The sequence below is a fragment of the Nansenia antarctica genome (assembly GCF_963989245.1).
Source record: "Nansenia antarctica genome assembly, chromosome: 4".
Lineage (NCBI taxonomy): Eukaryota > Metazoa > Chordata > Actinopteri > Argentiniformes > Microstomatidae > Nansenia > Nansenia antarctica.
In genome coordinates this window covers 75,302,449-75,314,948 of record NC_137689.1, presented here as the reverse complement: position 1 = coordinate 75,314,948, position 12,500 = coordinate 75,302,449, and the positions used below count along the sequence as shown (strand labels likewise).

General features: G+C 52.5%; 1 protein-coding gene across 1 annotated transcript in view; it reads right to left on the bottom strand.

The window, feature by feature from the left end:
• Positions 1-12,500, bottom strand: part of unc13bb (unc-13 homolog Bb (C. elegans)) — a gene marked incomplete at both ends in the record, with an annotated part of 91,328 nt that overhangs the window by 70,369 nt on the left and 8,459 nt on the right. Inside the window, 2 exons of the mRNA XM_080529724.1 lie at positions 321-411; positions 1,191-1,502. Of these exons, the coding sequence (XP_080385850.1) occupies positions 321-411; positions 1,191-1,502 (403 nt within the window). The remainder of the gene's footprint in view (positions 1-320; positions 412-1,190; positions 1,503-12,500) is intronic.

The following is a 12,500-nucleotide window of genomic DNA, read 5'->3' as shown; positions in this document are numbered from 1 at the left end:
TTACTGAGAGAAGCTCCAGGGCAACGGCAGACAACAATCGTTCAGACGCTCATTCAACCAGCAAATATGAAAACAAAAACAGATTAATCCTCCCGGATTAGCCATTTAGCCTGCCAATTCTGACCCACAGTACCCTGCAGGTGAAACTCAACCAATCAAGAAGAGGGGCGAAAACAATAGAAATGAGAGGCAGAACAATCGAGGTGGGTGGCGGGGAAAAGGGTGTTGATGGTTGGATAATCATGTTAAGAGGTGTGGAGGGAAATACAGATACAGATATGGAACGCATCCACATCAGCTACCTGGGAGGAGATCCCTACCTCCTGTAGCGTAACTCTGACTTTATTGATGGCCTTCAGCCAGCGCACTCTGGACGGGGAGAAGGGGAGAGGCGTCACGTCGTCGTGGAAACTGGGGTGTGCGGGGCGAGAGAGGGAGAGAAATCCACTGTATTCATCTGGTAATGCCGTCTTTGCATCTGTATACTGTACTTGCAACACTTTCGATTTGATCATCTGAATGAACATCTAACTGTATTATGATATTAATTCATCATACAACAGTTAGTTCCGACCAAGTAATTTGATTGGACAAGAGGCATTCCATGAGTGCCGATATACAGTATAACAGCCGCGGGACTTTTAACTATATGTATCACTCCGCCGCACAGGTGTTCTATTTAGTGACTGTTAATTAGACTACATTAACGGTCGTTATCCATTAGATAATGCAGGGTTCGACAGTAACGTTTGCCCGCTTGCCCGGAGCAAGTAAAGAATTCGCCGGGTTTGTTTGCGCGAGCCCGACGACGCTGCTGGATCCTGGATGTGTTTACCTGTGTGCAGGAAGAACAACAGACGGCGCAGGCGCCAGACCAGACTAGATGATCGTGGAGTGAAGATATTATCAAATCGTACACGCCTGACGATCACCCGTCGCATCGCGTACGATTTGATAATATCTTCACTCCACGATCAACTAGTCTGGTCTGGCGCCTGCGCCGTCTGTTATTTTTACCTGTGTGCAGGAAGAACATCCAGGATCCAGCAGCGTCGTCGGGCTCGCGCAAACAAACCCGGCGAATGTTTTACTTGCTCCGGGCAAGCGTTACTGTCGAACCATGTTATCTATCAGTGTGTTGGTTTCAAACAAAGGTGGATATGTATGCCAGAACACACAAAAGGACTCACGTCTGCAGGGTTCTGACAGACCGTCTCTCTACGGAGGCTTCCTTCTTCACGGAGCCGTTCAGGCCCTTCCCCGCCGCCTCCACGGAGGCTCTGCGGGCCTCGCCCTCCCCCTGGGCGGGGGGGCCGTTACTGGGCTGGAGTGCGCCGGCGGGCGGGTGGCTGTGGGTGGAGGAGCGGTGGCCGGTGCTGTGGTAGGAGTGGCAGGACTCCTCCTGCTCCGACGCCCCGGCGCTCTCCAGGCCCGTCTCGCTCAGCTGGGAGCTGGCCTGGCTCAGGTTCCCCGACGACCCGAACCGACTGCTTTCCACTAGGCTGCGATGGTGACCCGGGGGGTGGGGTGGGTGGGGGAGAGAGATGTGAGTTTAGAATCATTTCTGCCATTATTAAAACTATTTCTAAATAGAAAAACTAGAAGGAAATTGGGTTTTACGTTATGCAACTAGTCTGCTCTACAAATGTGTGCAACATTTTAAAAAGATTTCCAACCTTACAGAGAGAAAACAAAGAAACATTGGCACATCAGGGTGATTTTACCAATTGCTTGAAATAAGTTAAAAAAAATATGATTACCTACATGTATATGAGACAAACTGCATTGGTTTACCATCATGTGTACAGTTTATTTTATACGTACACATTTCTTCAAATATGAACTACACAAACATGTACTGTATCCGCTATGTGTAGATCATTATAGAAGTTATGAAATGTATTACAGTACATATATGGCAATAGGGAAATCTGTAAGGTTTGATTTCTCAAGCGGTTTCATGGCATCATGATCGCAAATGTGTACAAATGGGTTTCCTCTATTAGTATTTCAATTAGTAATACATTTTTCTTGAAAATAGAAGAATAAAACATAGGTTCACACTTAACATTATGTTGCCCCCTATACCCATACGTAATTACTCTAGTAAGAACATTGTATTACCAGATAGAATAATGTTGATACAAAGCTGTTACTACCGTAATTACACAGGTAAAGGGGCAACTTAATGTTATAAGTGTTGATCATTACACAATGACAAGCACGATACACTTCATACTAAAACACAGACGCAACAACAACAACAACAACAACCAACAAAGCACACAATAACAAAGCAAAAGACAAAACATAGAACTCAAGAGGGATGGATTGCAGAGTTGGACTTGAAGTTACTCTCCACAACAATATCAACGCATCATAAATGGTCTGGGGGAAAAAGACCATTTATTATGCTGCTACTGGCACCTTTTAGCACTCAATAGGTCCTTCCTGGACTGGCTGTCCAGCTGCTCTCCAGAAGTGGAATCTGTGGAAGGGGGCGGTTCTACAAGGCTTTCTTTCTCCGTTGGGGACAAGGATGCAGAAGGGTCTACTACTTCAGGTGTGGAGATGCAAGTCTGGGGGGGTTTGGCTGTGTCACCTGCAGGGCCTACCGTCTCCTTCCTTTGACCAGCTCCTGGCTTGTCATTGGCTCTTTGACCAGCTCCTGGCTTGTCATTGGCTCTGGGCTGAGATGTAACAACTGGAGGAGCTTGAGGTTTGGGAGGTTCGGTCTGCCAGAAACCCAGTTTTGCTCCAAATATTGAGGCAGAGGGCGGCTCACCGGGCTTAGCTGCACCGGGCTTCTCCTCCTGAAATAGGCCTGCGGATAATGTTTTGAATCCTGAGAATAGGCCACCACCACCCCCACCTTCTGTTAGAGCCATTGAAGGGAGGCTTTTTGGAATCGTGGGTGGAGATGAAAACAGGGATCCCAAGGCCTTCCCAGCATCACCGGATCCTCCTGACATGAAGCCAAACATGGACGACATTCCAGAGGGCGGCTCTGAGGTCTGGGGCAGCTGACCAGCTGGGGGAATCTTCTGGGCGCTTCCCGCTGGTGGGCCTGATTTGTCTGCAGCTTTGCTCTCGGGCTCTCCCTCAATAATGACGGGCTCTTCTTGTATTACTTCTCCGTCTACTGGTCCAGCCTTGTCTTTTACAGAGGTCTCTGGTGGAGGCCCTGCTTCAGCTAAAGAAGTGAGTAAAGTGGACTGAGTCGCCCCTTCGGTGAGTGCCTGATTCCCTCCCTGGCTAGAATCTGCTTCTGATTTCCCTTGTCCTTCGCTAGGTTGAGATAGGCTCGAGTCTGTTGTGATTTGGCTGTTATCTGAACCACCCGGTGGTGGTACTTTGGGAACGCCTTCATTGTTAATCTCTGGCGGTTGTGGTGTTGCAGTAGTAGTAGTAGTAGTAGTAGTAGTAGTGGCTGGCTGCGACTCAGCTGGCTTGGGTGGCTCCGGGGTTTTGAACATCCCAAAGAGGTCACTTTTCAGAGACTCTGTCTGTTGACCAGGTAGCCCTGAGAACATCTTCGACACGAAGCCGGACACGATGTCGGCCGAGGAGTCCAGGACGGATTTCTCTGCTTCTGGTTTCTGCTGCTCTTCCACGGCGGGGGCTGTTGAACACTGAGCGGCTGGCTTTGCCTCTTCTGTTACGGACCTCAGAGCTTCATTCTGACTGGCCTGATCACTCACCCCCGGAGTAAGCCCTGTCTGTGTCTCTGGTTTAGCAGGGTCCTCCGATGCCGTGGGAATTTCCGTTTCTTTTGGTCGACTGTCAGTCTCCTGTCCTTGGGCTACTTCAGCAGCCTCATCGTGGGTTTTGATGGACACTCCTGACTCCTCAGGTTGGAGGACACTGTCAGGTTGTCTAGGTGCCTCACGCAATTTAGTATACATCTGCAAAGTAACCGTGCCCGTCTCTCCCGGCTCTTTGTTTTTGGGAGCGACATCTACCGAAGTAGCGTCAGGTGTGGCTGTCGATGTCGTGCGCTCTTCAGTGGGTTTTGGAGCTCCTGTTGGAATAGGGGCTGCTGGCGGCCTGCCGGCCGGGGAAGGTGGACCCTGGGCAGACATTACTTTAGTAGGGGGGGTCCTTGTCCGAGGAGCAGCGGTCTGTGGAGTAGACCCTCCAAACATTCCACCCATAAATGACCCACCCGTCTGTGCAGCAGAGGGCTGCGGAGCCGAGCCTCCGAATAATCCACCCATAAATGACCCCACAGTCTGTGGAGCAGAGGCCTGGGGTGCAGAACCCCCAAACATACCCCCCAAAAAAGACCCCGCAGTCTGAGGTGCAGCACCCCCAAACATACCCCCCAATATAGATCCCGCAGTCTGAGGTGGAGCAGTCTGGGGTGCAGCCCTGTTGGGTGCAGCTGTCTGAGGTGCAGCCGTCTGGGGTGGGGGTGCAGAGCCTGTGGGAGGGGCCCCTGGTGGAGCAGGAGTTGGCTCAGGTCCAGAGAACATTGAAAGTAAACCTTTGCCAGGCGTTTCATTTGCTCCAGAGGAACCTGAGATAATTCCACCCAGAATCGATGCAGCCTGAGAGGGGGCGGCGGCCTGTGGGCTCGACCCGACGAACATCGACAGCAAGCCTGAGGTGGTCTCTTGTGGTTTAACCTCTGGGATTGATTCTTTTTGGACAGTGGCGCCCTCTGGTGTTGGTTCTGTGGTTACAGCATCAACAGCCTCAACTGCGGTGGCCTCTTTAGGGGTCGCTGTTTCAGTCACAGTAGCATCGGCAGTTGGGATAGCCTGTGGTTCACTCGCATGAGGACTAGCCTCACTGACCGTTGATAGCAGGCCTGTCGCTGGCGTTTCACTGGAGCCAGACGATCCAGGGAGAATAGATGAAGTTTGAGAGGGATCTTGTTGGGGACTAGGGGTATTAACCATAGAAGGTAAACCTGTAGTTGGCGGTGCTTTGGGTGGGGCAGTAGCTGGTAATGTGGGATCAGTTGTCGAGCTAGCTTGTTGCGGTGGGGACTGAGGGCCACTGAACATAGAGAATAAGCTTTTGGCAGGCTGTTGTGGGAGGGAAGACCCAGGAGCTGACCCAGCAGGTGCTGGAGGTTGTGGGGGGCTGGGGCCACCAAACATAGAAAGTAAACCTTTCGCTGGGCTTTCATTGGAGGCAGATGACCCAAACAATCCGCCAAGAATAGAGCTCATCTGTGGTTGTGGTTGAGCTTGTGGTTGAGCTGGCGGCGGTCCTGATGGTCCCTTTGATGGAGCTGTCCCCGAAGCAGGGGTCTCAACCGTTGGCCCAGTTGTTGGGGGCTGTGGACTTGGCCCACCAAACATAGACGACATGAAACCTTTAGCAGGGCTTTCATTCGAGCCAGACAGAATGGCACCGAGAATTGAACCCGTTTGGGGCTGGGCTTGAGAGGGGGCCCCGGTTTGGGGTGATGCCTGTTGGGTACTAGGTCCACCAAACATGGACAATAATCCCGTACCAGGTGTTTCCTCCTTAGTAGTAGTAGTAGTTGTTCCAGAGAGCATGTCCCCAAGAGAAAAGCCGAAAAGTCCACCAGCTGGTTTAGGCGGTGGCTCCTGTTTGGTCTGTCCTGTAGGAGGCATAGTCTGTGATCTTCCTGGGCCGGGGCCAGTGCTAGCATTTGGAGGGAATATTTGGGATGTGCTGTTACCTGGTTGTTGACCATGAGCTGGCTGTGACGCACCGTCTTGCCCAAAACGATCCATTGTCTTTTGTTTCTGTAGTAGACCCTTCGGTCTTGTGGAAGGTGGCTGAGAGCTTTCTGGAACACTGGGTTTTGGTTGCAGTTGTTGTTGTTGTTGTTGTGGTTGGGATGGAGGGGGCTCTGCACTAAACAAGCTTCCCATCGACCCAAATAGACCTGGGCTTTCTTTGTTTGTGGACGCACTGCCTATTGGCTGAGAACCTGCTGTAATATTGGGTTTTGTTTGTTGTTGCTGTTGTTGTTTTTGTTGTTGTTTTAGTTGTTGCTGGGATGGAAGGGGCTCTGCGTTAAACAAGCTTCCCAATGACCCAAACAGACCGGGTGCTCCGGCACTTTCTTTATTTGAGGACGCAGCGCCTGGCAGGCTAGCAGTAGAGCCAGTTGTTCCTGGTCGTTTTGACAGTGTCTCCGCGGGTTTGGGTGGCACCGGTTCCTCTATCCCTACTGCAGACTTGAAAAAGCTCATAAAACCGCCCTGTGGTTGTTCAGCTGGTTTGTCTGTGACATGTTGCGCTTGCGGTTGTAGGGGAGAGCCAGACTTGTTTATTGGATCTACTGGGCCCCTAGTCCTTGCCGTTACTGTGGCAGGCTGCACTGGTGGAGCTGACTGCTGAGACATGGTGGCTTGTCTTGCGAGTCTAGGTTTCGGAGTAGCAGCCTGCTGTGGTTGCGCTGGGGGGTCACCAGTTTGCCCTGATATGTTGGGTAAATTGGGCAAAAGTCTAGAGCGCGACGCAGCTGGCCTCTGCTGCGTCTGTGGGGCTTCATTCTGAGGCGGAGATGCAGCAGCAGGTGTATCCTCCTTTATGAGCTTTGACTTAAGACTCTGGAAACCTGACGAGAGTATACTCTTGGTCTCAGAGACCGCCGGAGGTTTACGTTGCTCCTGTGAGGCTACGGTTCCTTTGTCGGAAGTGCACTCCGAGCTTTTCCCTACAATGGAGGAAATGAAAGAGGAAACCTTTTTGATTTGACGGTTTGGCATTTCCTCCCCGGGGGTCACTCTCTGCCTCCATTCAGCCTCCGGGGTGTCGTCCACGTGCCTCACTCTGACCCCAGAGGACGAGCGCTGTCTCTGACGAGGCTGATGACGGTTGTTAAAGTATCGTTGAGAGGAATCTGTGGTGGAGGTAGAGTTGAGCGAAATGGCAACCTTTTGAGCGAGGAGAGCCTTAATTTCCTGGTTATTCCAACGAGGGCCTGTGAGACCACCGTTACCGTGACGACAAGATAGATCAACGGCGGCTTCGTGATAGGGCTCTTGATAGTCGCAGTCGGGTTGTCTTGAGTCCATCCGGACTTTGTTTAGCCTATAGGCTGAGAAATCTATAGCCTGATCTCTCTGCGCGAGGAACGAGTTCTCAAACATCTGGGAGAAGCGCTCCAGGTTCAAGTTCATGATCTGGTTTCCTTTTCTGTAGGCAGAAGACAAGTCGAGGGGGGCGTTGAGCAGCTGAGAATTACCCAGCAGGTCTTGTCCAGGGAACCAGAAAAACTCATCTTCGTTATAGAGCGGGACTTTAAAGCCACACACCGTAACCATTTCGTTGTGCAGCCACGCGTTGGGGAAGTTATCCGACTGTTGCCCGTTCGCAAAAGTGTCTCCCTCGGGGCCGCAGGCGTAGACATACTGACCGTCCACGTCGGTCAGGAGAGCGTATATGTATTCATGATCAGTGTAGACAAAGTATCCACAATCACCGTCATCAGCTGGCCACCACATGCCTTGCTCCAGAAGGGCCAGCCATTGCTGGTACCATTCTGTCTCTTCTAGATAATGGCTTCCATCTTCCATCTCTCCGTTGACAGGTTTACGGTAATTATGATGATCAACTGGGTGTGTTAAGTCAAATTGGCTTTGATTAACCATACCTTGGGTAGGAAATTCTTGATCACTATTATACTGCCAATTAGCCGAATACGACAGACTCGGTGCATTCTCCTCGTAGTAACCCTCGTGATATGCAACACCGCTTAGACTATAACAGCTGTCATTATTCAACGAATGCCATGTGCCAAATTGAGCATTCCCCCTTTTGGTGCTCAAGTTTAATGCCCCCTCTTCCTCAGTCAAGTGTTCCTTGTGTCCCAAGTCATCGTAACTGGTCCATAATTTCTTCTTGACATACGGAGGACCGCCGTTCAAACTGTTGGGTTCCTCAAGCTGCTGTTGGTTAAGGTTGGCTTCCTGCCATGGTGGTAGGTACGAGGTATATTCCTGACCTCCGTATGGTGGAACAACATCGGGTTGTTGTTGTGCGTAACTCCGACCACTCGAGTCTTTGCCATCGTTCTGCGATTGATGTTGAAATTGCTGCCACAAGAGAGATTCCTGGATCCACTGGTTTTCACCATAGTTAGGACTTGTTCCGTATGACGCAAACTGATCTTGGTAACCATCCTGTCCAGTTGCTGCATTCAAATATTGATCGCTTCCTCCGATATATTGTTGGGAGGACATCATTGCAGTATTCGGATGCTGCCGTGAAAGGGAATACATATTTTCTGCGCTGACAGCTGTGGCCATTGGGACTGACTGGAGAGCATCATGGTAATATGACAACTGAGGTAAATGTCCTGTGCTGACTGAAATGTAGGCTGGCTGACTCTGCAGAGGCCTAGTGTAATAGGCTGGTTGACTCTGAAGAGGCCTAGTGTAAGTACCAGGCGTCCTTAAATCTAAACTGTCTGCATCAAACGAAAAAGGCGCGGTAACGCTTCTATTTTGTCTTTGAAGGAAGTGATGAGGTACACCACTTCCTCTTCCCTCCAATTCAGCTTCTGAAGTATTGGTCGCTGCAGTGTTTGGCCCAGTCTTGAATATGCCCGAGAGTAAACCAGGCTTGCTTGCACCCTGTGTACCCTGCTCTGATCTGACCTGCTCTGGATTCTGGACTAAAGACGTGGAGACTTCCTCTGCCGCATTTCTGTGGAATAATCCTGACAGAAAGCCCTGCTGGGTAGGAGGCTTTCTGTCTCCCTCAGCGTGATGGACATGTGGGGACTGATGTAGCGTGTGTGCAGATGAAATGCGTGCGTTATCCCTCTGTGGCTGCGTTTGCGTGGGCGGTGACTGGCTGCGGACCTCAGCGCTCTCAGAGGATTTCGTTAACTTGCTGAACAACCCGGAGAGTAGTCCAGGCTGGCTGGCGGTGTCAGCGTCTGTCTGCGGCTGCGGCTGTTGGCTGAGAGGCGGGGTCTGCTGCCGCTGAGGAAGGACGTTCTCTGTGGAAGACGTGAACAGCCCAGGGAACAGACCACTAGGCTGACTCTGCTGTTGAGTTAAACCTTCCATCATCTGTTGATTCTGGCTTTGCATCTGGATGTTCTGCATACTCCGGTGCTGCTGTTGGGTGAATTGATTGTGAGGTGTGGCGGCATGTTGCAGAGTCGGTGGAGTCGGCCGATTGATTGACACATTGTCTGAGGAGTTAAACTTGAAGAGCCCTGATAGGAGACCACCTTGGGGTGTTTGTTGGAGCGGAATGGTTTGCTGTCTAGAAAAGCTTGGCCTGCGGTTCGTCTGCTGCTGCTCAGCTACATTTTTTCGTTCGCTCTGAGACCCGGTCCTGAGCGGAGGGCCTCGGTTCAGCCCTGGGAGGTTCTGCTGGTTGAAATCCTGTCGATTAGGAGGAAGGCCGTGGGGGGGCATTTGATGGGGTGGAGTTTGGCTGCTGGAAACATTGTCAGAGGAGCCCAGCTTAAACAGCCCAGAGAGTAGACCCCCTTGTTGGGGAGGAGCTTGTTGGGGTGGGTTTGGCGTCAGTTGTACATTAGGTGAAACATTTTCTGTTGAAGAAAACCTCAATAACCCAGAGAGAAGACCCCCCCCAGGCTGAGAAGGTGGAGGTGGAGCACTTTGTTGTGGGGGAGGTCGGTGGGGAAACTGCTGGGGAGGACGGACTACAGGTGGTTGATTGCTTGGATTGCTCTTAAAAAGACCCGGCAAAAACCCTTGAGGTTCAGGCTGGGAGGGTTGGGCTCTTTGATCAGTCCCATAAGGCATTGCTGTTGGCTGCTGCTGCTGCTGACCGTGCTGTATAGGTTGCTGATCGGTGGGGATCGGTGGTAAATGACGATACCGGTGCTGTGGATCACCGACAACATCCGGGTTTATAAACTCCGTGCCGGGAGCCGAAATGGCGGTGGTGTGGGACGCCGCAGCCTGCACGTCCTCACTGGAGCCGATCCTGAACATGGACGAGAACCACCCCGTCTCAGTGCTCCCCTGGGGCTGCTGCGGCTGAGGGGCTGAACAGCCGGGGTTCACGACTGACGTCGAAGGTGCTGCCGGGTTCGGTTGCGTCAGATTTTCCGCGCCCCTGGAGGCGCTGACGACATCGTCGCCAGAAGCAAACTTATTTAAGAAGCCAGACAACATCCCTCCCTCTGCTGCAGGAGGGAGCTGCCGGGAGCAGGGGACGTCGTCAGAGGAGAGGAGAGGACCTCCCTCTGCTGCAGGAGGGAGCTGCCGGGAGCAGGGGACGTTGTCAGAGGAGATCCCTCCCTCTGCTGCAGGAGGGAGCTGCCGGGAGCAGGGGACGTCGTCAGAGGAGAGGAGAGGAAGGTTTATTTTACCGCCTAAAGATGGCGGCTCAGCGACAGGCTTCTCTAATCTAACATCCCCCGCTGACCTGAATACTGGATACACCGAGATAGGGGGGGGTCCCTGGGGGGGGATGGGGGCAACCGGTGCAATTAATGAGCTGAAGGATTTCCTAAAAGGGCTAAAGAAGCCGGATTTCACCGGTTCTGGTTGGCTAACGGGTTTCCTGCCGCCTGAAGTAGGTACATGAGGGGGATTCATAAAGTCTAAAGGTCTCCCGTTAACCTCTTTCACTTGCGACTCCACCATTGTGGCTTTATCAGGTCCTCCGCCTACACCCCTTGACTGTTCGTTGTGTTGTGTGTGTGACGTTTCATCCCTGTTTGCGTGCCTCTGGGGTTGTTTTCCCTCTGTGGAGTTCAGCGCCTCGTCGCTTGAAAACAGTTTTAAAGGGTTCATCTTTCCGAAAACAGAACTGACGGGAAGGAGGGTTTGCGGCTTGGTTGTGAATTCGTTAACTTGATCACCTGTCCTACTGTTGTTTAAAGGTGTTGCTGCTGTTGTTGTTGTTGTTGTGGTAACCGGGTCTGACTGTTGATTCTGGTTCGGTATTTTGGCATCACACGGTTGGGAAGGCAGCGGAGAGTTGAAGGTGAACCTTCTGTTGGAGTCGGCAGGTTCTACTGGGGACACGACGGCTACGGGGGCGGGCGTGGTGGTGGACTTGGGAATGAAAGAGAACAGCTTGGATATACCAGACTGAGGTGGTTGGGGCGGCGGTGGCGGCGCAGGGAGCGCCGGTTTAGTTTCTCCAGCAGGCGGTCTGGGCTGCTTGGGGCCCGAACTCACTTTGTCAGTGATGGAACTGAAGAAGGAGCTCACGACGTGTTTCACTCCCTCGCCTATTCCCTGGTCGTGGGGAGCAGCGGCGCCTGTCTGGCTCTCCTCCCTGACCTCCCTGGGGGTCGCGCTCGGCTCCTCTCCGAAGGAGTCCATTTTCACGCTGCTGCCCTGAGACGACAGCCTCGAAGTGGCCGACTTGGGCAGGGACCCGTACTTGCTTATCTCCTCTTCTTTCTCAGCCAGGTATTCCGACACCGTTTCGACCAGACACTGCAGCTCGTCCATGGGGTCGACGTACTCCTCGCTCGGCTCCTCCACCGGAGACAACATGGCCTCGGACAGAGCCCACCCTCCCATTTTGCCCTTCCCACTTTTCTTCTCCCGATAACTCTGATGCTTATCCATGTGACCGCCACAGGACGCAGGGTACCTCCCTTGGCTGTGGGTCCTGACGTTGTCAGAGTGGATGGCCTCAGCCAAGGAAGCCAGTTCCTCCAGCTCCTCCTCCTCCTCCTCCTCCTCCTCCGATCCGTTGGAGCACCGGCGTTCCTCCGAGCCGTCCGAGTCGTAGAAGTCCAGACGCCCGGCCCTCAGCCTGGCCGCCTCCTCCTCCTGATACGCCACGTAGTTCTCCAAGGTGTTCTCCAGCTTGTTCTTCGCCCACATCCTGGTCTTGTAGAGGAGCCCGTTCTTGTACATCTTGAGACACGGCGTCATCTGCTCCTCCTCTTCCTCGATCTCCGCCACTTGCCTGAGGACCAGCTCCCCCCTTTTCTGGCGGAGGAGAGCGAGGTCGGGAGGGAAAGGCTCGTCGTCCTCTGGTGTTTTGTCCGACTCCGAGACGAGAGCCAACAACCCTCCTCCTCCTCCTCCTCCTCCTCCTCCGGGGTCGTGGATCTTCTTCTTCTTCTTGTTGCGCCGGCGGTCGATGGTGTTGTAGCCCTCCGGGTAGGCGGCAGGTAAGACGCCGCTGCGTCCCCGTCTGGCGCTGTGGCAGAAGGAGCTGCCCGGGGGGGGCTCAGGACAAGCCCCGCCCATACGGGGGGCGACACTCTGGACTTCCTCCTGGTCCAGGAAGTCGCTCAGCGGACTCCTCCCCTGCACACCCCTGTATCTGTGCTCCCAGTCCTCCACACCCATGCCAGAGTCTACAGAATCTATGATCCTGACCCTGCCTCTCTTGTTCATTAGGGGTCTAGTTTATTTACGAGTAAGGGATTAAATAGCAGGTAAAAAGGGAATATGAGAAAAGGAGAGAAAAAGCAAACAAAAGCAAATTAAGATGAAACATGCAACGTGGCAACAATTGGACAAAGACAATTAGCATTCCGTACATTTTATTTTATGGATGTATATATACATGTACATTATGTATGTATGTATGTATGTATGTATGTA